The sequence below is a fragment of the Lepidochelys olivacea genome (assembly GCF_965140295.1).
Source record: "Lepidochelys olivacea isolate rLepOli2 genome assembly, chromosome: 6".
Classification (NCBI taxonomy): domain Eukaryota; kingdom Metazoa; phylum Chordata; order Testudines; family Cheloniidae; genus Lepidochelys; species Lepidochelys olivacea.
Window position 1 is genome coordinate 81511446 of NC_140416.1, and position 25301 is coordinate 81536746.

General features: G+C 42.4%; 1 protein-coding gene across 7 annotated transcripts in view; it reads left to right on the forward strand.

Moving 5' to 3' along the window:
• NPAS3 (neuronal PAS domain protein 3) overlaps window positions 1–25301 on the forward strand; it is a gene marked incomplete at its 5' end in the record, with an annotated part of 847295 nt that overhangs the window by 781354 nt on the left and 40640 nt on the right. For all 7 annotated transcript variants that reach the window (XM_084632755.1, XM_084632756.1, XM_084632754.1 and 4 more), the window contains one exon: window positions 13773–13966. In XM_084632755.1, coding sequence (XP_084488881.1) covers window positions 13773–13966 — 194 coding nt within the window. The remainder of the gene's footprint in view (window positions 1–13772; window positions 13967–25301) is intronic.

Consider the following 25301-nt stretch of genomic DNA (forward strand, 5'->3'; position numbering starts at 1 on the left):
ATGAGTGAAAGAGTTACATCAGGGTGAAGATGTGGGTCTGTCATTCCAGATGAGTGACACTTGGCAGGTAGGAAACCTCCAAGGTTGTCATGAAGGTACAGATCCTGCTCCTGCTGAAGTCAAGGGCAAATCCCCCATTTATTTCAATAAGAGCAGGCCTGAAATAATCACATACTTGAAAGATGGGTTGTTGTCTTTTGACTCTTTGTTTTGCAAAGTACAAATCTCAGATAACCAGACTGTTGCTTGGTTAGCATTGCAAAAGGTGAAAGAGAGAGAGTTCTTCTAACATTCTCTTGTCCCTTTAATAAAACAGAGAGAAAAGCCTAGTTAACATTGGCAGATGTCATGAAACACCACCACTGTATCTCATGTATAATGTGATTAATTTGAAAGTTATGTTCTTCAAAAAAATGTATTTTTGGTGGCATATTAGTTAAAGAAATTAATCTCTCTGTGTTAAACTGCCAGCTTTTGAATTAATTGCATGAGCACAATAATCAATTAATAAATGTTAAGCAAACAAGGGAAAATCAGTGAATTAAAAATTACTAAATTGATTCCAAGTGCACATAATCCAAGGGACAGCCATAATTCTTCAGTTTAGACCTAAGAATAGGAATCTTCTCTCACCAGTTCCTGCTCCCCATTTGTCCACACCTGGCATTTAAAACAATGCAGTTTTATTATGATTTTTACAAATAAATTACTATCCATAATCTAACTTGTTACATTAAGTGGATTACAGAAACAAATCATACATAGTAGTCCATTTGTTGCTGTCAAGGAGAAGGTCAGAGCTTTTCAAAGATCATTCATCTCTACATGAAATAAAAGTCTGCTTTTCCAAAAGAAACCAGATGCCTCACCAGGTGGGCCACAACTGATTGGGATGCTCCACCAACTAAGTGAATCAGAAGTCTTTATAATATGGCTGGGTGAAATGCTCATTGCAAAGAATTTTAACCACAAAATCTGCTTGATTTTGAGTTTCTGAAAATTCTATATAATTGGAGTAATTTTGACAAAATGCAGTGAAGAGTAAATTTCACTTTCTGGACATTTATGAAAACTCAGCCTCTTTCACTCAAATTTATATTTGAAATTCTGAAAAAGCTGCAAGAGGAGAATGTGATGGCACTGTATCCTTAGAAACCACAGTGCATATAAGCACATTTTCTCATAGCACACTGGTCTGGGATCCTGGCACTCCTGATTTGTTCCCACCATTATATAATTGTGTCTGATAACTACCATATAAAGCAGATATTTATAATTGCTCCCATTTTTCAGAGGGGGTAACTAAGACTCAGAGAGATTAAATGATTTATACAAGTTCACACAGCTAGTTGTGTTTTTTTCCAGAACCAGGATCTCAACCCATGTTTCATGAAGACCACACTGATGTCTCATACATTAGATTACAGTACCTCCTTAATAACAGCACCAGACAAATCCCTCTTTGTGTCTCAGTTTAAACATGAGGGTTTAATTATACTTATTTACTTACTCTGCCTGTGGCTGTGGACACGGGGTCTGACAGGGATCAGTTCTTGGCCCTACACTATTTAACATTTCTATCAATAACCTGGAAGAAAACATAAAATCATCACTGACAAAGTTTGCAGATGACACAATAATTGGGGTTGTGGTAAATAACAGTGAGGACAGGGCACTGATTCAGAGAGATCTGGATCACTTGGTAAACTGGGTGCAAGCAAAATATATGTATTGTAATACAGCTAAATGTATACAGTTAGCAGCAAAGAATGTAGGCTGTACTTACAAGATGGGGGACTCTATCCTGGGAAGCGGAGACTCTGAAAAAGATTTGAGGGTCATGGTGGATAATCAGCTGAACGTGAGCTTCCAGTGAGAACCAGTGACCAAAGGAGTTAATGCAATCCTAGAATGCATAAACAGGAGCATCTCAAGTAGGAGTAGAGAGGTTATTTTACCTCTCTATTTGGCATTGGCGAGACTGCTGCTGGAATACTGTGTCCAGTTCTGGTGCCCACAATTCAAGAAAGGATATTGATAAATTGGAGATGGTTCAGAAAAAAGTCACAATAATTAAAGGATTAGAAAACATGTCTTATAGTGCTAGACTCAAGGAGCTCCATCTATTTAGCTCAACAAAAGATCAGGATAAGGGGTGACTTGATTACAGTCTAGAAATATCTGCATGGGGAACAAATATTTAATAATGTGCTCTTGAGAGAATGGTATAACATGATCCAGTGGCTGGAAGTTGAAGCTAGACAAATTCAGACTGGAAATAAGGCATAAATTTATAACAGTGAGAGTAATTAACCATTGGAACAATTTACCCATGGTCATAGTGGATTCTCCATCACTGATAGTTTAAATCAAGATTGGATGTTTTTGTACAAGATATACTCTTGTAATTGTTTTGGGAAAATTGTAAGGCCTGTGATATGCAGAAGGTCAGACTAGATGATCACAATGGTCCTATCTGGTTCTGGAATCTATGAATTTATTCTGTCCATTTTCAGATTTCAGCTGTGATAAATGTCCTTTTCCTCATTTGACAAATGGGGAAATGGAAACCCAGGGAAGTTGTAATTTGCCTACTAGGAACTGGTGTCTGGCAAATTAGGCATTAGCCTGGGAGTGACGAGATCTGGGTTTTAATCTGGGTTCTGATACTGTCTTGCTGTGTGACTCTTGGGAATTTTACTTCATCTCTGTGGGGATCAGTTTTCACATGCATAAAATGGATGCTGTGCACCTGAATAGTTGCCTGGCTTCTGAAGGCATAAAGTCTGCTAACAGCAGCAGCCTGGAGCCACGAAGTGGTCACTGCCACTTGAAGAGGGCCTATGGCCAGACGGGAGGCAAGTGCACGCATTCAGCTCATCTCATGGGGAGCCCTGGCAGGAATGTATAGCTACTGTCCCCAGGGAGGGCAGTTGTGCAGTCAACAGAACTTGTGCTATGCTGGGAAAAACAAGCAAGCATTAAAACAAAACAGTTGTTTGCTTCTGTGAGATCCTGAAGCCAGAGGCTGATTAAGATTTATTGGGCCTCTGGGCACAAAGAACCCTGCTACCTCCTCACCTCCACCACAGGGCCCCACCCCCTGCTCCTCCCCTCTCCCCTCCCCATGGCTGCCTCCTGGCCTGGCCGGAAGCCAGGCCGTGGTAAGAGTTGGCCACTGAGCCTTGGCTGCTGTGGGGAGCCCTGGACCCTCCACCTGTCCTGGATGGCGTTCCCTGGACAGCAGGGTCACGGGCTGGGGGCTGCTCTCGGGCACCCCGGCTCCTCGCCCAGGACAGGTGGAGGGTCCAGGGCTCCCCACAGCTGCCCGGACAGCATAGAAATAAAGATAAATGGAAATAAATGGTTCAATGCAGTAGTTTTGGGCCTGTAGTTTCAGGTGAGTGAGAATGGGCAGCTGCAGCTGTCTGTACACATAATACAGCATTATGCCAGAGAACTCTGCCTAAGTGCCAAATATCGTAATAGCTGAGACATGAGGTTTTTTATTAAAACAGTGTTGTCTATTGGAGACTGGGTGTCAGGACTCTTGAATTCTCGAACTAGCAGTGATACTTGATTCACGTTGTGCTTGACTATAGGCAATTCACTTAACCCCTGTGTGTTTCACTGTATCCATGTGTAAAACGGGGGAAGGAAAGGGGCTGGGTGGGTAGCGGGAGGGAGAGGGGCTCAGGGGACCAAGATCTCTGTGGGAGGGAGGGGGAAGGAGAGAGGTTTGGGGTGTGGGGGCAGCTCTACACAGGAGGAATATGCTTAGTGCTTACGCTACCACAGCTCCTGCTTTTGTCTGGCCTGGCCAGTGGGCGGGGCCTCAAGGGGGAGGAGGCGAAGCAGGGTGGCGGGACCCTGGGGGGAGGGAGAGGAGGAGCAGGGGGTGGAGCCAGAGTTACAGGTTCCAGGGGCCCCTCAATTGGCCAGGACCCTAGGGCACGGGCTTCATGGGCCCATACGGTAATCTGCCTCTGCCTGAAGCAAACAGCATTAGCACAAGCAATAAAACCACAGTATGTATTGAGTTAGAACAGTGGTTTTCAAACTTTTCTGTATTGTGACCCCCATCTTAAAACAAAAAAATTTGAGACCCACTCTCCCAACTAGCCACAAAGCAAGGGTCTGCTGCCTGTGACTCATCCTGAACCTCCCCATGACCCTTTTGGGGGTTGCACCCCACACCCGATTGAAAAACAATGAGTTAGAACACACACATTATTTTAATTGAGGCAAATTTGGGGAATCTATTTCTTTCTTTACAGACAACAGCATGTTCTCCCCTTTTTCTATGTGTGGGGAAAATACATTAATATAAAATATTTTTGTTTTATCTAGTCCTTGCTTGCTGTGCAGAGAATCACCTACGGTAATGGTTTGGCTGCTAAGAACTACATCAGATAAAATGCTTTATTTCTCCCTCCCATGATAGGAATGCAGACAATACTTCTGAAGAATACTTATTATTGGTTATCTTTAGTGCAATACACTGCATTGCCAATGACACATCTGATCCTGGCCAACTTTTTTTTTAACCTTTTCACCATCTTTCAACTGCAGAAGGATGGAGCCAGCCATGTTTTTGAACCAGTCCAGTAAACCTTAGCATTGTAGCAGATAAAACAAGAGACCTTTTCTCAAGTTTAATTTCATATTAAAAGAACTGTCAGAATCTTGGTATGAGAAGCGGCTTGTGAGATTGTGTCCATGGGCTGAGTTGATGATTGCTTCATTAGAACTCTGCACACTTCAAGAACCAAATGCTTTCAAATTTCTTTAAATGGTATTAGGGGAAAAAATATCCTTGAGGCATTATTTTTAAAGGGGACTTCAAACATTCCCTGAGAGAAAAAAAATACAACACATTTGAACACCATGGGGTTTGCAGGGAAAAATCTTTGTCACCGAAGCTGTAAAACTGGAGCCATCTTTTGAGTTTCAGGGTTAACATAATGACAGGTTTCAGAGTAACAGCCGTGTTAGTCTGTATTCGCAAAAAGAAAAGGAGTACTTGTGGCACCTTAGAGACTAACCAATTTATTTGAGCATGAGCTTTCGTGAACTACAGCTCACTTCATCGGATGCATACCGTGGAAACTGCAGCAGACTTTATATACACACAGAGATCATAAAACAATACCTCCTCCCACCCCACTGTCCTGCTGGTAATAGCTTATCTAAAGTGATCATCAAGTTGGGCCATTTCCAGCACAAGTCCAGGTTTTCTCACCTCCACCCCCCCACACAAATTCACTCTCCTGCTGGTGATATAAGTGTTGGCCACAAATCAAGGTTGTTTTTGAGATGCACACTAAGAAAGAATCTGAGGAGCTCCAGATTCCCAGCTTAGACCAGCCATATTTAGATTCTGCAATAGATAATTTAGATAGGAGTTAGTTACATTAGCTAATTTTTAAACTTAACCATGTTTCATGTTTATTTGCGGAACTCCGCATACAAGTGAATTCTAAACCTTGCTAGAAACACAAGAAAATCCTCGGTTCTTAGTCTTCTGTATTGTGCAGGCCTTATTTCTACAGTAAGAGTATGTAGTAACCTTATTTTAGATATTGTAGAGTGCAGATTTAAAAGCAGCTCTGTAGCAAGTGGATGTGTAAGGGTAAATCTGCTCATCTTGAATCCTTCAGCAAATGGTCTGCTCTGGAGGTCATATCAAAGAGATTCTTCTTCCAGCTTAAACCTGTCTTTTCTAAATAGATCTCAACCTGAGCTCATTTAATACATTGATGTCTGGTTTTTCAGTCTTTATACTTGCTGTATTACATATCAAAAGGACTCTTGAGAAATTCCCTAGACTTGGTAATTCTAATTTCTTATGTATAACTACTCTATATTCACTCTGAGGACCGCTGTATTGTATGCTAAACCATGAATTGTAAAAATTGATCCCTTTGTATGTAGGTTTGTATTAAATTGAGATACTTTATATTTCTCCTGTTTGTTGCCACACTTGGGTTCCTGGTGTCAGTTTGTATTTGGCTGCTTGAGCATATTAAAGTTTTGCTAGGGCTTATGATGTTCTTGCCAAGAGCGCTCTTGCAGCAATCTGCACTAGAATAGTCTTTGTGCCAATTACTTCAAAAAATATTCTTTTTTAAAACCAATTTTTCATGGCTACTATTTCAGGTTGCAGTGTGGTGATTTCAATTTTAATTTTTTTCTTTTTCTTTTTAATGTTGATCTTCTTGAAGTGCTTATTTGCAGGCTTTGGAATATGAAAAAAGTACTGCACTGCTGACAGGCTGAGTTGTTATTAAGACATCTAAATAGGAAAAGGGTTCAAAGGTATTAAATATAAAACCTGGCATGTCGCATTACTAACAGCACACACATATTCAAAGAATACTTTTTAATAGTGGAACGTTTGGTCTTCTATTTATGGTTTTGATCGTGAAATTGAATAGTTTTATAATCACAGCTGTAGTAGGCATGATTACAAAATGTTGTGATGTATGATCCCTTGACAAAATATGTATATTAGGTTCCAATAGATAGTTTATGCTATATGGCTGATTTCTTTAATAGCAACTCTGCATCACTTTCTATTGAGACGAAACCAGGATGTTGTACAAGTCCAATTAATACAAAATCACACCAAAGGAAAGAGAACCCACATTGCTGAGACAATGAATTATAATGTATTTCACAATGAAAAGAATGAAGTCTGTTCTTCACAGGAGGGTGGAGAACCTGACTATGTCAGGACAACCAGGTCTCTTGATCCTGCAACTGTTATTCACAAAAATAGTGTCAGTGCAGGATTGGACCTCAGATCTAATTCTGAGATGCAAACAATAAGCATAATAAAAATATATGTGTATAACAGTATACTATGCAGATAAATGATGAAAGCTAATATATTATCCTATAATAAAACAATGCAGATGCTCTTACGAAATAGAATGAAAAGTCAACATTAAAATAGGCCACCTTCATATTAATCTATTACTATATAAAATTTTGATGTCCAGGTATATTATTATTAATTATTCTTAAATTACCTCTGCTCTGCTGTTCATTTCCCAGACCTTTATGACTTTTTCCCAATTAAAAACAGCCCATTTCTTTTACAATGGCAGCTTTAAGGATTGTTTCTTTATTACACTCCGGGCCAAATTCTTTACTCACATTGAGAAGGAATAGCTTACTCTTCTGGTATTCCCATTCATCCAAATATGACCACACAGAGGAAGGAACTTCTCAGTGTGAAAGAGGGGGACAGTGTCAGGCCCTTAATCATTTTATTCTTAGGATTTTCATCATTTTCCCCCATATATTTTATTATAATAAGCAAGTGTGATGTGCCTGGTTAAATTAATAATCAAAGGTGTTAAAGGGTAATTCTTTTATCCATTTTTCCACATGTGCAGTGTTTTATTGGGGTAAAAGCCTGGATTTCTTTTCTCTGTAGGTTAATTGTTGATGTACATTCTTCTTTATCACAATAAATTCATCTGCATTTCCTTTAGGAAAGTCTACAGGTCAAATTCTGGCTAAGGCAGGCGAAGTGGCATAAAAGCAGTCTTGTAGGCCAGTTGTTCCTCTTCCTCCACTAGTAAAGTTCACCCTCTTGCGGTGGAACCGGTGTGGTTCCAGGGGAACTCATTGGGGGAATTCTTGTGTAGGGGCCAGGGACACGTCCAGAGTAACCACTGCTGTTCAGATGCATTAATATGTCCCCTGTGTAGATGGGAAGTGCTGTATAATATCTCCAAGGATGAAGTAGCGGCCACTGTGCCTTCAATTATCCCAAAGGGGTGTGTGAGTTACTGAAAGGAGAGGGAAGTAACTGTAGTTTCTCAAACCACTCTGTGATAAATGTTGACTTTTTAAACACAAAATACGCCCTGAGTCCAGATGTATTAACAATTTCATTTTAAACCCATTTTCTGTTTTCTGAGTGAGTTTGGCAGGTGTCTATGAAGGGATTGCAGCTACTAAAGAAGAATCTGAACTAAAAAATATGTATCTGTTATGTATACTACATGTCCTACTTGAAATCGGACTTGTGCTTCAATGGGCGCTGAAGGCCACAACTTTTATGGTTGATAGATAAGGCTCACTCGGTATTCAGTGTGAATAATAGTGAGCTTGCTGCACCCAGTTGCTAAGATATTTGTATAGGTTCATGGACTACCTGCCTCTCTTTTCCCATTATTTGTGTGTCTGTGTGTGTAAGAGAGAGAGAGAGAGAAGAAATATTTATATATATTGAGAAAAACATAAGACAACTGGCCACAGATAGCAGGAAAGGGTGGAATGATCTTTAGATTTCTGGTTCTGTGAGCTTTCTTTTCCCAGTCTCGAGACAAACAGTTATATAGTTACAAAGGCACTGTAGTCCTCTGTGTCCATTCACGTCAGGAAAGGGCTTTACTACTTATATACAATGTTTAGTAAATAGTTATGTGATTTTTTAAAAATAAGTGTTAATTTAAAAAAAAGAATAAAGAGAAGTTTGTTTAATTGTAATTTTGTAAAAATATTCTACAGTTTATTTCAGTGGCTCAAAATAAGTGTTCATAGTTTGAAAGAATTCTGTGTTGCTGGCCTACAAAGGATAGAGTATCACTATTTGAATGAGCAAAATATATCAGCACTTGTGGATACACTAAATAACTGTGTGTGTAAATTGGATAAACGCATGTGTTAGTTGACTGGTGAGACACCGAAGTAGCCGTTTGCATGTGCATTTAGCCATTTTATATACATAGCTACCTATCTTTGCACACAAATAAGGATGCACAATAGCTCTGTACATTTTTCATACGTGAGCCTCATGAGAAAATTTGGTTCTAAATGATCACATGAACACCCAGAAGTTAACACCCCATTAAGATAAATAGTCTGAGTTGACACTTCTGTCAATGGGCTGGTTTAAATCTGATAGCAAACTAGGACAGTGATTTACATATGGACCAAAAGAGTTAGTTTGTAACTTTATTTTTAATGGAAGTTTAAGTTTTTGAAGAACATAGGAAAATCTGAAAGGTGAAATTCACAGATTTTTCATGCCCGCAGGTTTTTATTGCCCCGGGTAATACATGTCCTTACTCCTTACATCACATATACGAGAAAAATAATAGACATCATATTTAAAGATGTCTTTTGATAAAGAAAATCTTTCCATCTCTAGAGGTGAGATTTAACTCTAAAGTACGATGAGCGAGTTCCAGATGTATTTTTCAATTACTGGGCTTTCCTTTTCTTAAGTATTAACAGAGGGAAGGTTTTATCAAGGTCTTTGTGATGTGCTTGTTTATAATGAGTAGACATTAGTAGAGCACATCTAAGTGCTTATTGCTAACAGATGACTAAGAGGAGCATATGGCAGGGAAAAGAAATATATATTCGTCCAAGCATACTCTTCATCCACTGTGTTTACATGTAGTTACAACATTTGCACATCCATTTTTGTATCAGAGAAAAAAACAAAAGCGAAACAATGTTTTTTTAAATATTTGAGCGTCAGGTAGAGTTAATTTAGAATACTTTTTAACAAAAGAATTATATTTTTCAGTGCAGAAGATTTTAATAGGTTTTTTTTATTGCTTCATCTTGACGCCTTCACAACATTATACTTCTTATACTCATTATACATTAACAGTCCTACTGTTATGAAATGTTTTTTGGTTCACCCACCTGTTCCTTTAAGTAGAAGTTTAATAAGACTGGATGACACCATGAGCAATAATAGGGGTGGGATAAGTTTGTGCACTAACCTGTGTTTAAGGTCAGATGCAGATCAGGTCACAAGAGAGGCTCTGTTTGGCAGGCTTATAGTCCCCTCAGATCAGTATCACCAAACAGTTCGCAGCATCTTCTAAAAGTCTCTGATCAAAACAGATTCTGGAATAGAGACCTGATCCAATTACCACTGACATTAATGGGAGTCTTACCATGACCTTCAGTGCACCCCCATTAACTTGGGAGGTGCACCGACAGAGTTTTGGGGGAAGCTGCACAGTGGTTAATGTAAAGAAGTTTTGTTAGGCTAGGTTTACACTGCAATCAGAGATGTGATTTGCAGCATGGGTCAGCATACCTGCATGGCTAAAATAGCAGTAAAGATGCAGCAATATGGGCTGCACAAGCCTGTCTGGGGACATACAAAACAGTTTATATTTCCACTTAATGTCATTAAAGTCATAGTACTATATATAGGATGTTATTGTCTGCTGCTATCGGATTGATTGGATATGAGTCTTAGCCACATGGAGGTAATTTACCCCAAAAATTCTACCAGTTTTAATGCTAGTTTAGTTGAATTGGTGTTAAAAATGGTGACAGGCACAATATAGATAAGGTCCTGACAGCTAAAACTAGTATTACCGCCAATTAGATTTGTTACAGAATGGGTTTGACTAAAGTGGAGATAGAAGATGTTTCAGCATGAGAACTTTGTCTGAACTGGAGTTCCCACCTCTTTTAATACTGATTCAACAGAACATGTGTCAGAACTGACGGGAATTTGTTGCAGATTTCCCAGTGCAGCAGCCAAAATTCAATTTAGATCTGACCTCCCCCAAAATTTGAAGCTGTTTGGACCTGAGGACATGGTTCAGTCATGATAGAGTTAGGGACCAGCTGCATGGCTTGAATCCAGGTACAAACTTTCCCAAAGTTCAGCAGTGCTTGAGTATAGCGGAGTTAGCTTTGGGCAATCTCTAGTGATGGTGATACAAACGCAGAGCTGCAGTTTCACTGAAAGATCGAGGAGAAACTGGATACCAATTTAATAAGCACTTGTTCAAAACAAATCTTTTTGACATTTAGCAATGAATGACATGGAGTATTCCAAAAATAGGTGTGGGAGATAAAAAATGAATCTTAAGTAAGATGTATCTCAAAGTTCTCCCCAAGTGTTAATGCCAACTTCAAACATCTTAGCATAGGCATTCCTTTAAAAAAATGCATTTAGCCTAGTACATTGAGCATAGGATTATTTTTTTACATTATTTCTGGTTTCATTAAAAAGCAGCATTTTTCCAAGCATTTACGGATTTGTGTTTCTGCAGTAAGATGAAGTTGCATGATAAAGTGAGAGAGATAATGGTAAATAAGCATATGTGTAAGCCTAGCTAGAAGGGGGAAAGTATGCTATTTGTATCCCTCCTGTGAAGTAAATCCTGTTTCTTTTAGCTATTTCTTCATTACTTAATAAGGTCTTGCAAAAATGTGTATTTGAAATGGTATTTTTGCATCCTTGCCTCTAGGCATATATTCACCAAATAGTTTGCCCTCTGAAGGTGCATTAAGTATGAATTTAAGTAATAATTACCTCAGATGTGGATGGTCATAAATCTACAACTGAAATGGACAAAACCACAAGCTAATCATCCTCCCCATTCAGAACTACCTCACTGACTGTGGTCCCAAATGTAAAATATTGGATAAAAGAGAGATTTTTAAAGATTGTGAATCAAAAAAATAACTTCAAGCTTTAATGTGTTGTTCTGTTAGCTTAAATGAGATTTAATTTTGGGTGCACTACATGGTTTAAGAGATTGCCAATGGAACACAGAGCCTTTTACCTCTCACTCACCACTAAGAATAGCTCTTATATCCGTAGTGACCAAAAGCTGCAGACTGTTATCTAATCTTTGTGAAATGAGTTTCAGTTCCCAGTGGATATGTATCCACACCATCACAACTGGCACATGTTGGCATCTTTGTTGGCACTCTCAATAGAGATGCTGAGGGCTGAATGCATCATGGAGCCTGAATTCTCTGTCCTCGAGGCCTTCTTTCCAGGCTGATACTGAGATGCTGGCAGGATAAAAGGTGGGGACAGTTGGCACTGCCACTGCCCATGATGTCCCTGTTGTGCGAATATAGGCCTGCAGTCTCCAGAGCTGCCAGTCTGATACCTGTCACAGGTACTATTCATTTTAATTTTTTTTCAAAGAACATCATTTTATCTGTCCACAGTAAGGCTTCTGAGGCAGCTGAGTCAGAAATTATAGGTCAGTCCTTTCCCATAGTTTCATAATCATTCAGCTTCAGCAAGCAGCACTGAGTTGCAATCTCAAATGGAGCAGCTGGATCTCCTGGGTGTATTTTTGTTAGGGGCTTATTCCTTTACCCACTACTTCCCTGGTCCTTCTTGCATGAACAGAGAGCAACAATACCCGAAGTCCAAAGGTGCGAACAATTTGATGTTTATTGGGGTGAACTTCCACAAGCATGATTCCAGTTTCCTTCCTTAGTGTCCCTCTTCCCAGCTCTGACACCACAGAGCCTTACCTGTTCCCGTTCCCCCACTTAGCAAAACATGATTCCAGTTTCCCCACCCCCATTACCTGTTCCCATTCCTCCCCAGCAAAACATGATTCCAATTTCCCCAACCCCATTCCCTGTTCCCATTCCCCCCCACACTTCCTGATTGACTGCAGACTATATAGTAAAACTTGAGTTCTGCTTAGCTATACCTTAACCAATCATTTTCCTGAAATTTAACTAACCAATCCTAATGTATTGTAGCATGATTATGTAACCAATTATATCCCACCACCTTAATTAGTTTACACCCAGCAAAATTAATTATACAGCAGACAGAAACAATCACAGAACCAGACAGAGATTATACAGACAAACAATAGCAAAGTGGGAACTATAATGACAAAACAATACAGAAGTGAGGATTTCACATCCCAGCTATTGGTAAGTGAGTTCTTGCCAGACAGGATGCTATCAAACTAAGTTTCCTTTTACATTTTCTAGGCACTTCCCTTTCTCTGGAGGTGATAGGACAGGATTGTATTCCTAACAGCCCAATAGCACCTTATTTCAGTGTGACTAGTTTGGAATGTGAGGATGTGACCGTTCGCTTCCCAGCTTATGGCTGCTTCTGCTGCTTAGCCAAAGGCCTTAGCCTAAGAACAGGGCCTCAGACTGTCACAGTAAGAGAAGGAAATTACACCGGCAAGACAGTGATTTTGATTCTTTCTTTTATACCTCTATAACTAGCTAAGTGATAAGAATACACCTAAATTCTTAGTGTATAGGTCTTTACAGACAGGCCTGCATATCTATATCCTAACAATTTTGCTTAGTGTTCATCGTGTAAATAGGGGAACGAAAACCTCTGCCTCTCATTCAGCTCCAAAAGTTCTCAGCACATGCACAGTGCATTAAGCTAAATCAAGGCTTGACTAGTAACTCTGCAGCTGTAAAATGCTTGGTGTCTGCGCAGTTGAACCCATTGATCACTTGCAGGCTCATGCTTCTTGTATTGCCAACCACAAAGAAGTAATTCAAGGATGTAAGTAGTGTCTCTAAGATGTAGATGACTGGCAATTCAATTAATTGGGTCCTGGAAAAGTTTCAAAAATGCTGCTCCTTTTGTCTCACATTTTAATCTCCAAATGTTTTAAAATTAGTCTTCCCTATCTACCCCCATTACTTCAATTTTATATCTCTTACTTCATTCCCTTGATTTTCTAATTTGTCCTTTCTTTCTTTGAAAAAAAATCAATAACACAGAAGTTCTGAGTTTTAGATTTGATAAATTGAAACATTTGGCTATTATGTACTTTTCTTCTTTCTTGCCATGAGGACATTTAGAACATGTTGACAGCCAATATTAATAAGCTTAACACTGATCCTGGCAGTTACTAAATATAATTTTTGATGGAGTAAAGTGCTCTTTAGAATAACAATGTTGTCCTTTAAAAAAGATGATGTCACATTTGCATCATGAATTCACAGGGGTTTCTTTTATTCTTTTTATTTTGCAGGTGATCCATATAACAGGCCGGTTACGACTGAGAGTGTCACTGTCCCATGGGAGGACAGTCCCTAGCCAAATCATGGGGCTTGTAGTTGTGGCTCATGCTTTGCCACCTCCTACAATCAATGAAGTCAGAATCGACTGCCACATGTTTGTTACTCGCGTAAATATGGACCTCAATATCATTTACTGTGAAAATAGGTACAGCATTTCACCTTTCGTTTTTCTGTGTTGCATGTGTACTCTGTATTCCATGGCTTGGTAAACAGTGGAGATCAGACTCCTGGAGTGTCAGCCTGGTGCCATATGAGAGCACAAAATTCGCTGTTGTCATTATTAATTATTAAAATTGGAAGAGTATGAAGGAGATTTTTTAACATTAACATGACAAGTTGCATGATGTCTTTATGTTTGGAAATGAAAAAAAAGGAAACCTACTATTTGAAGTTTAATTCCCCTACATTCCTGAAATACTTTGCAGAAGATGCAGTCTCATTTGAAATTCTATCTCTGCTTATTGGAATGGAGGACTTGGTTGCTAGAAGGGGTCAGATGGAGCAGGTGACAGGTTGGGGGACAATGTCATTGGAAGCAGGAGATGGGGGGTGTCATAAATATAAAGGGAAGGGTAACCACCTTTCTGTATACAGTGCTATAAAATCCCTCCTGGCCAGAGGCAACATCCTGTTACCTGTAAAGGGTTAAGAAGCTCAGCTAACCTTGCTGGCACCTGACATGGTGGCAGAGCGGTGGGATCATTTTGAACCAGAGATCATTTTGAACCAAAAGCACAGACCTGAAGAGGTTTGTTTTTAAGCTGAGAGCAGCTTGAGGGTTTTCTGTCTATTTGCCTGGAGACAGAGGTGTTAGTTTTTTTACAAAGGGATTTTTCTTTTTTGAGCTGGAGTTTTCTCTACCTAAAGGCAGGGTAGTTAACCTCCTGCAGGGAAATTCACAAGTTTTTTTTTTCCCCCCTAACTCTCGGGTATAGCTAGAGTTAAGCACAAGAAAGCAGGAAAATGACTACCAGTGAAGCAGCTAATAAACTAGAGCTGGCCAGATTCGAAGCTGAAGAGAAACAAAAAGAGCATGATAGACAGATGGCCTTAAGGTGCTTGGAGATGAAGGCAGAAAAAGCCTGCGTGGAGGCAGAGGAAGCTACCCACAAGAGAGCTGTGGAGGCAGAGGAAGCTGCCCACAAGAGAGCTGTGGAGACAGAGGAAGCTGCCCACAAGAGAGCTATGGAGGAGAAAGAGAAAGAGAGGAAGCATGCACTGGAGATGGAGAAGGCAAGGGCTCAGCAGAATATACCAACCAACCCTAGCAATCCTTCTCAGGTACCCCTTTCCATCCCAGAAAGTTCCCCACTTACAAGGCAGGCGATGATACCGAGGCCTTCTTAGAAAACTTCAAAAGGTCCTGCCTTGGGTACAGCATCTCTACAGACCACTCCATTGGTAGAGCTGAGGCCGCAGCTCAGTGGACCCTTATCAGAGGTGGCAGCTGAAATGCCTAAGGAACACATGAACAGTTATGAACTTTTTAAAACCCAGATGAGAGTCAGAATGGGGCTAACACCCGAGCATTCCCATCCGCGGTTCAGAGCCCTAAGGTGGAAACCAGGCGTGTCATTTACTTGACATGCCTACCACATTGTGAAACATTGGGATGCCTGGATATCAGGAGCAAGTGTTAAATCTCCAGAAGAGTTGCCCTTCCTAATGCAAATGGAGCAGTTCTTAGAGGGTGTTCCTGAGGAAATAGAAAGGTACATCCTAGATGGGAAGCCCAAAACTGTAATCGAGGCGGGGGAGATTGGAGCCAAATGGGTGGAGGTGGCCGAAAAGAAAAAAAAACAGTAGCAGTTGGAGCAAATATCAGAAGGGGCAATCTGAAACAAAACCCTATCACCGGGGGCAACCCAAGGCCCCACCTACATCCCAAGGAAAACCCCAGACACCTTATCGTCCCACCACACCATTCTCCAGCAACCCACCTCGCCCCAGTTACGAGTCAACTGGGCGATGTTTTAAATGTAATGAGCTGGGGCATGTGAAGGCCAACTGCCCCAAGAACCCCAACAGATTACAGTTCATTGCACTGGGGTCACACCAAAGGTCCTCAGGCCCAGATGCCTCCCAGATACCCTTAGAGTGAAGGGAAACTGTGAGTGTGGGCGGGAAGAAGGTTACAGCATGGAGGGACACTGGAGTGCAGGTGTCAGCTATCCATCAGTCCTTAGTGGACCCCAACTTAATCAACCCAGAGGCCCAAGTGACGATTCATCCCTTCAAGTTCAACTCTTTCGATTTGCCTACAGCCAAGTTGCCTGTCCAGTACAAGGGCTGGTCAGGAATGTGGACTTTTGCAGTCTGTGATGATTATCCCATTCCCATGCTGCTGGGGGAAGACTTGGCCAACCAGGTAAAGCTGGCCAAGAGGGTGGAAATGGTCACCTGCAGCCAGACTAAACAAGCTTCCACACGTATCCCTGTTCCTGAGCCTTCCACCAGGGCCCCGTCTGTGTTACTAGAGACCCAGATGGAGGTGGTGGAACCGGATTCCCTGCCAACGACTGCAACGGCCGTAGTGGATCCAGTCCCAAAGACCCAGCTAACGCCAGTCCCTGAAACGAAACTGGCGAAGCAACCAGCACCAGAACCATTGCCAGTACTGAGTCCAGCGCTTGCAACCTCGTCTACACCACCAAGACTGCACTGGCAGCAGCAGCAGATGACCCTACACAAGAGGCTCAGCCAGAGCTTGAAATACCCCATAGTGCACCAGCGGAGAGCAGTTCACCGTCAATGGAAACAGCCCTATCACCTGCAACACTTCCAGAGGGACCAAGCCCAGGTCCACAATCCAGTGAGGAACTGATATCTCCAGCATCAAGGGAACAATTCCAGGCTAAACAGGAAGCAGATGAAAGCCTCCAGAGAGCTTGGTCGGAGGCACGGAGCAACCCACCGCCTCTCAACTCTTCTAATCGATCCCAGTTTGTTGTAGACAGAGGACTTTTATACAAGAAAACTCTTTCTGGTGGGCACCAGGAAGACTGGCATCCTCAGAGACAGTTGGTAGTTCCAACTAAGTACCGGGAAAAGCTCTTGAGCTTAGCCCACGATCATCCTAGTGGCCATGCTGGGGTGAACAGGACCAAAGACCATTTGGGGAGGTCATTCCACTGGGAGGGAATGAGCAAAGATGTTTCTGTCTATGTCCGATCCTGTGAGGTATGCCAAAGAGTGGGAAAAACCCAAGACCAGGTCAAAGCCCCTCTCCAGCCACTCCCCATCATTGAGGTTCCATTTCAGTGAGTAGCTGTGGATATTCTGGGTCCTTTTCCGAAAAAGACACCCAGAGGAAAGCAGTACATACTGATTTTCATGGATTTTGCCACCCGATGGCCAGAAGCAGTAGCTCTAAGCAACACCAGGGCTAAAAGTGTGTGCCAGGCACTAACAGACATTTTTGCCAGGGTAGGTTGGCCAGATGCAGGAACTAATTTCCTGAGGAACTATGGAAAGCCTATGGGAAGCTCATGGGGTAAATCACTTGGTTGCCACCCCTTACCACCATCAAACAAATGGCCTGTTGGAGAAGTTGAATGGAACTTTGGGGGCCATGATACGTAAATTCGTAAATGAGCACTCCAGTGATTGGGACCTAGTGTTGCAGCAGTTGTTCTTTGCCTACAGAGCTGTACCACATCCCAGTTTAGGGTTTTCGCCATTTGAACTTGTATATGGCCGCGAGGTTAAGGGGCCATTACAGTTGGTGAAGCAGCAATGGAAGGGGTTTACACCTTCTCCAGGAACTAACATTCTGGACTTTGTAACCAACCTACAAACCACCCTCAGAACCTCTTTGGCCCTTGCTAAAGAAAACCTAAAAGATGCTCAAAAAGAGAAAAAAGCCTGGTATGATAAACATGCCAGAGAGCAGTCTTTCAAAGTAGGGGACCAGGTCATGGTCTTAAAGGTGCTCCAGGCCCATAAAATGGAAGCGTCATGGGAAGGGCCATTCACGGTCCAAGAGCACCTGGGAGCCGATAATTATCTCATAGCATTTCCAACCTCCAACCAAAAGCCTAAGGTGTTCCATATTAATTCTCTAAAACCCTTTTATTCCAGAGAATCAAAAGGTTTGTCAGTTTACAGCCCAGGGAGGAGATGACACTGAGTGGCCTGAAAGTGTCTACTACGAAGGGGAAAGTGCTGGTGGCGTGGAAGAGGTGAACCTCTCCATGACCCTTGGGCGTATGCAGCAACAGCAGATCAAGGAGCTGTGCACTAGCTACGCGCTGACGTTCTCAGCCACCCCAGGACTGACTGAACGGGCATACCACGCCATTGACACAGGTAATGCTCACCCAATTAGAGCCCAAGCTTACCGGGTGTCTCCTCAAGCAAAAACTGCTATCATACGGGAGCTCCAGGATATGCTACAGATAAGTGTAATCCGCTCCTTTGGCAGTGCATGGGCATCTCCAGTGGTTCTAATTCCCAAACCAGATGGGGAGATATGTTTTTGCATGGAATACAGTAAGCTAAATGCTGTAACTCGCCCAGACAACTATCCAATGCCACGCACAGATGAACTATTGGAGAAACTGGGTCGGGCCCAGTTCATTTCTACCTTGGACTTAACCAAGGGGTACTAGCAGGTACCGCTAGATGAATCCACCAAGGAAAGGTCAGCCTACATCACACATGTCGGGCTGTATGAATTTAATGTGCTCCCTTTCGGGCTGCGGAATGCACCCGCCACCTTCCAAAGACTTGTAGATGGTCTCCTAGCAGGATTGGGAGAATATGCAGTCGCCTACCCTGACGATGTGGCCATATTTTCATATTCCTGGGCAGAACACCTGGAACATCTACAAAAAGTCTTCGAGTGCATAAGGGAGGCAGGACTAACTGTTAAGGCTAAGAAGTATCAAATAGGCCTAAACAGAGTGAATTACCTTGGACACCAGGTGGGTCAAGGAACTATCAACACCCTACAGGCCAAAGTGGATGCTATCCAAAAGTGGCCTGTCCCAAAGTCAAAGAAACAGGTCCAATCCTTCTTAGGCTTGGCCGGATATTACAGGCAATTTGTACTGCAATACAGCCAGATCGCCGCCCCACTGACAGACCTAACCAAAAAGAAACAGCCAAATGCAGTTCAGTGGACTGAAGAGTGCCAGAAGGCCTTTAACCAGCTTAAAGCAACACTCATGTCTGACCCTGTGCTAAGGGCCCCAGACATTGACAAACCGTTCCTAGTAACCACAAATGCGTCCGAGCGTGGTGTGGGAGCAGTCTTAATGCAGGAAGGACCAAATCAAGAGTTCCATCCTGTCGTGTTTCTCAGCAAGAAGCTGTCTGAGAGGGAAAGCCAGTGGTCAATCAGTGAAAAGGAATGTTACGCCATTGTGTACGTGCTGGTAAAGCTACGCCCACACGTTTGGGGACGGCGTTTCCACCTGAAAACCGACCATGCTGCGCTATAGTAGCTTCATACCGCCAAGGGAAATAACAAACAACGTATTCGGTGGAGTTTAGCTCTCCAAGATTTTCATTTCGACATACAACACATTTCAGGAGCTTCTAACAAAGTGGCTGATGCATTCTCCCGTGAAAGTTTCCCAGAATCAACTGGTCCAAATCGTCCTTAAGATGTGGGAAATATTGATAGTCTTTTTACAGTTAGTAGTATATTTAGAGATGCATGTGTGTTATTAACTCTGTTTTGTCCTAGAGCTCCAGGAAGAAATCACAGCCAGTGTTTCACCCTATCTGTGATTTCGGGGCGTGTCGTAAATATAAAGGGAAGGGTAACCATCTTTCTGTATAGAGTGCTATAAAATCCCTCCTGGCCAGAGGCAACATGCTGTTACCTGTAAAAGGTTAAGAAGCTCAGCTCATCTGGCTGGCACCTGACCCAAAGGACCAATAAGGGGACAAGATACTTTCCAATCTTGGGGGGGGGAAGGCTTTTGTTTGTGCTCTTTGTTTACGTGGTTGTTCTCTCTTGGGACTGAGAGAGGCCAGACAGAAATCCATCTTCTCCAACCCATCCTAATCCAAGTCTCCAATATTGCAACCAGTATAGGTAAGCCAGGCAAGGCAGATCAATTTATCTTTTGTTTTATGTGAATTTTCCCCGTGTTAAGAGGGAGGTTTATTCCTGTTTTCTGTAACTTTAAGGTTTTGCGCAGAGGGGGATCCTCTGTGTTTTGAATCTGAATATCCTGTAAAGTATTTTCCATCCTGATTTTACAGAGATGATTTTTACCTTTCTTTTTTTTTAATAAAATCCTTCTTTTAAGAACCTGACCGATGTTTCCATTGTTCCAGGATCCAGGGGTTTGGGTCTTTGATGATTTTGTAACCAATTGGTTAGGATATTATTCTCAAGCCTCCCCAGGAAAAGGGGTGTGTAGGGCTTGGGGAGGATATTTTGGGGGAAGACGTCTCCAAGTGGTCTCTTTCCCTGTTCTTTGTTTACAACGCTTGGTGGTGGCAGCATACTGTTCAAGGACAAGGCAAAGTTTGTACCTTGGGGAAGTTTTTAACCTAAGCTGGTAAGAATAAGCTTAGGGGGTCTTTCATGCGGGTCTCCACATTTGTACCCTAGAGTTCAGAGTGGGGAAGGAACTCTGACAGGGGGATTGTACAGTGAGATTAGCTGGTGACTTGCAGAGCAAGTCATACTTGCATAGTAAGTCAGACTATAACAGGGTTTAAAATAGAACTGGATAAATTCATGAAGGTTAAGTCCATTAATGGCTATTAGCCAGGATGGACAAGGAATGGTGTCCCTAGCCTCTGTTTGTCAGAGGGTGGAGATGGATGGCAGGAGAGAGATCACTAGATCATTACCTGTTAGGTTCACTCCCTCTGGGGCACCTGGCATTGGCCACTGTCGGTAGACAGGATACTGGGCTGGATGGACCTCTGGTCTGACCCAATATGGCCATTCTTATGTTCTTATGTTGTTATGTTCAGAGGGAGAAAGGAGTTGAGTGGAAACAGGTATTGGGTGACAGGTTGAATGAAGGTTTGATGGGGTGGAGACAGGTACTTTAGAGAGGTGGAGGAAAGAGCACTGGTGTTCAAAGTGGATCAGGTGCAGTGGGCACCTGGAAATAGGGTCCAGAGTAAGGGAAGAATGGACAGAAGAGCTGAGGCGGGAGTTGGCTAAAAGGCAGGGCATAAGGAACTCAGAGGCTGGGGATGGAAGGAGCCTAAAGTATAGAAGAAAAGTTGGGAACAAGCAGAAGAGCTAGCCAAGGACCCATTGACAGGAGGAGCTACCATCAAGAGTTGAATTGCCAACATGATTAATGCAACCCTTTGAAGTGAGAACAGCAATGGCATAGCATAATTAGAAGGTTAAAATTCTCTAATATAGGCTCCAATTTAGGAATTATCTCTATTTTGGACAGCATTTAGGCACATAATTAAGTGCTCTTCTGAAAAGGGATAGACATAAGCATGTGCTTAAGTGCTTTGCTGAATCAGAGCCTTAGGCCTTTTAAAATAAATGTTCAGTTTCAGTTAAGAAATTATCTTATACTATCATGTTCTAAACTATATTTTAATAATAATAGTACTTTTGTAACTAGAAAGCATATTTCATCGAGCCTCTGAAAGCACTTTACAAGGATGGGAGATATTATCCTAATTTTTTAAACTGGGAACACTGAGCCACAGAAAGCAATTTGCTCAAGGTTACATAGAGAGTTAATGGCAAAACTAGGGTTAGAATGCTGGCTTCCTGCCTGCAAGTACACTGCACTAACTTCTAGATTATGTAGTGTAATCTAACAGTTAGCACAGATAGTTTAGGGGATTAGGAGTAGTATACAGATGGAACCTTTTGCCGCAGTCATTGGCTTGAATCTGACCTATCTTGATAGTGATGGAAAGTCATTACCATCTGACAGCTCTCCAGTGGCCTCTGTGAAATGAGTTGTTGGTATCAGTCCAGTTCCTAATTAATAGGTCTCTTCTTCACAAAATCACCCACCAGTTATTGGTACCTTTGTTGGCAGCTTCAACAAAGGAGCCAAGAATTGAATGGATGTGGAAAATGAACTACCCTTTCAGGTCAGGTCTGAGATGAATTGGTTGGGCAGTGTTTGGAAAATTTAATCGTCCTCTGCTGTCAATCTAACATTTTGTATGAGTACTAAATTGTTTTAAAAAAATTAAACAATTTTTTAAAACTCCCCAGTATCACTGTATCATCATACAGCAGTAAGACCTTAAGCTTCCTGTGTGAGGAACCTGTGAAAAACCTAAGATAGGTAACAGATAGTCCAGGCACTGAGCACTGATTGAGGATTGGTAACCACCTGGGAAAAGCTGATAGCTAAAGATGTAGTGGAGCCATTAAACTTAGCTGGTCATTATTCCACAGGAAGTGCCTTGTGCTGAGGATGTCATTGCTATTACAAGGTGAACAGGGAGAAAACTTTATCAAGTAACTTTTTTTCTATTTGCTGATGGTGTTTATTTCAAATGTTAGACATCGCATTTATGCAGTGTCACTGAAATTAGTGATGAGGCATCTGTGCTTTGTGCCTCTTCACGGGATAGCAGAGAACAAGGTCCACTAGGTTAGCAGAAGCATCACTGATGGAACTGTGGGGAAAATGTTGGTAGCTCACTTGGACAGCAGGAGTTCCACTGCTGGACAGATGGGATAGTGGTACCACAGCAAATGCCATATGGAAAGTGGATGTTGCCTGCAGGGGCAGCAGGAAGTGGAAACACCACTGCTAGACATTGGGAGGCCAGTAGCAGCAGCCTGTGTAGTTAGGAGGCAACCCGCGGAGGCATCAGGAAGCAGGAAGTCCTCTTCTGGGACTAAAGAAAGGCCCAGTTGACAGCATATGGGGCTATAGAAAACAGAAGCACGCATTCCTGAATACGTGGAATAGGCTACTGGTGCCCCACTGGGGCAGCAGCGAAACCACTGATGGTGTCATGGGGGAAGCAGGAGCAGCAGAGCTGCGGCTATAGAAAAAGGTGGCAGCATGCTTGGCATAGCAATAAGCACTATTTGAATAGCTTCATGGAGGTTAGTGACAGCTGGCTGGGGAGTGTGAAGTGGAAGTGCCATTACTTAAGCTTAATTGGATGTTCACAGTAGATCACTGGATCAGAAGAGGTGAGAAGCACTACTCCTGCTTTTACAGGGATTCTTTTGTGAGCCTGCTTCAAGAAACAGGAAGCAGGAGTGACTTTACTCAAGTCTTTGGCTGTGGCCTAGTCCTCTCTTCTTAATGAAAAGATTTGAAGGAAGATCCCTGATCCACAGCAGAACCAGGTGCATAGTTACTTTTCCCCGTTATGAAACAAGATCAGTTAACTAATATATTGGGCATTTTTAAAGAATTTACATTTTATTCTGTAGCTAGTTAGCAGGCTTTGCAACATGGTTTCATTTATTTTTAGGATTCTTTTTAAATCTTCAGAACTATCATCTTCCCACCTAAAAACTACGTAACCAAAAAATAGGGAGACATATTTTAAACTTTGGTGTCTAAGATGAGATACCTAAATCTACAGTTAGGCACCAAATAAGTGGGCATGATTTTCAGAGGTGCTGAGCATCCACTTCTCCTCTTCACTGAAATGTTCTTGTTCCTATTCTAAAAGTGTGTTGCCATACAGGTGACATTACCTCTGTCATAGTGTTTATGCCCCAAAAGAATATTTGGCGTACACACAAGACTAAGCCAAACTCATACTGTACATGAGTGTGTTTGGGTGGAGGTGTCTCACTTCTGGGTCCTGTAAAAGCCATACTCAAAAGGTCTTGCAAAAGTCATGTTATGGGGAATTAATTTGCAGGTTGTTTCCCTATTTAGATTTGCATTATTTATTGGTGAAATAAGAATATAAACCTATGAAAATTCAGAAGCTTTGGCCAAAATTTTCAAACTTGGATGACATGGAGGCAGATAGTGGTGGTCGGGGACTCTCTCCTCAGGGGGACTGAGTCATCTATCTGCCACCCCCACCTGGAAAACCGAGAAATCTGCTGCTTGCCAGGAGCTAGGATTCACGATGTGGTGGAGAGACTGCCGAGACTCATCAAGCCCTCAGATCGCTACCCCTTCCTGCTCCTCCACTGCCAAGAATGACCTTGAGCGGATCACTGCAGACTATGTGGCTCTGGGAAGAAGGATAAAGGAGTTTGAGGCGCAAGTGGTCTTCTCGTCCATCCTCCCCGTGGAAGGAAAAGGCCTTGGTAGAGACCGTTAAATCGAGGAAGTCAACAAATGGCTATGCAGGTGGTGTCGGAGAGAAGGCTTTGGATTCTTTGACCATGGGATGGTGTTCCAAGAAGGAGGAGTGCTAGGCAGAGACAGGCTCCCCCTAACGAAGAGAGGGAAGAGCATCTTCGCAAGCAGGCTGGCTAACCTAGTGAGGAGGGCTTTAAACTAGGTTCACCGGGGGAAGGAGACCAAAGCTCTGAGGTAAGTTGGGACTTGGGATACCGGGAGGAAGCACGAGCAGGAGAGCGCAAGAGGGGAGGGCTCCTGCCTCATACTAAGAAAGCAGGACAAACAGCAAGTTATCTCAAGTGCCTATACACAAATGGAAGAAGCCTGGGAAACAAGCAGGGAGAACTGGAAGTCCTGGCACAGTCAAGGAATTATGATGTGACTGGAATAACAGAGACTTGGTGGGATAACTCTCATGACTGCAGTACTGTCATGGATGGATATAAACTGTTCAGGAAGGACAGGCAGGGCAGAAAAGGTGGGGGTGTTGCATTGTATATAAGAGAGCAGTATGACTGCTCAGAGCTCTGGTATGAAACTACAGAAAAACGTGAGAGTCTCTGGATTAAGTTTAGAAGTGTAAGCAACAAGGGTGATGTCATGGTGGAAGTCTGCTATAGACCACCGGACCAGGGGGATAAGGTAGACGAGACTTTCTTCCAGCAACTAACGGAAGTTACTAGATGGCAGGCCATGGTTCTCATGGGAGACTTCAATCACCCTGATATCTGCTGGGAGAGCAATACAGTGGTGCACAGACAATCCAGGAAGTTTTTGGAAAGTGTAGGGGACAATTTCCTGGTGCAAGTGCTGGAGGAACCAACTAGGGACAGAGCACTTCTTGACCTGCTGCTCACAAACCGGGAAGAATTAGTAGGGGAAGCAAAAGTGGATGGGAACCTAGGAGGCAGTGACCATGAGATGGTCAAGTTCAGGATCCTGACACAAGGAAGAAAGGAGAGAAGCAGAATACAGATCCTGGACTTCAGAGAAGCAGTCCCTCAGGGAACTGATGGGCAGGATCCCCTGGGAGAATACCATGGTGGGGAAAGGAATCCAGGAGAGCTGGCTGTATTTTAAAGAATCCTTATGGAGGTTACAGGGACAAACCATCCTGATATATAGAAAGAAAAGTAAATATGGCAGGCGACCAGCTTGGCTTAACAGTGAAATCCTTGCTGATCTTAAACACAAAAAAGAAGCTTACAAGAAGTGGAAGATTGGACAAATGACCAGGAAGGAGTA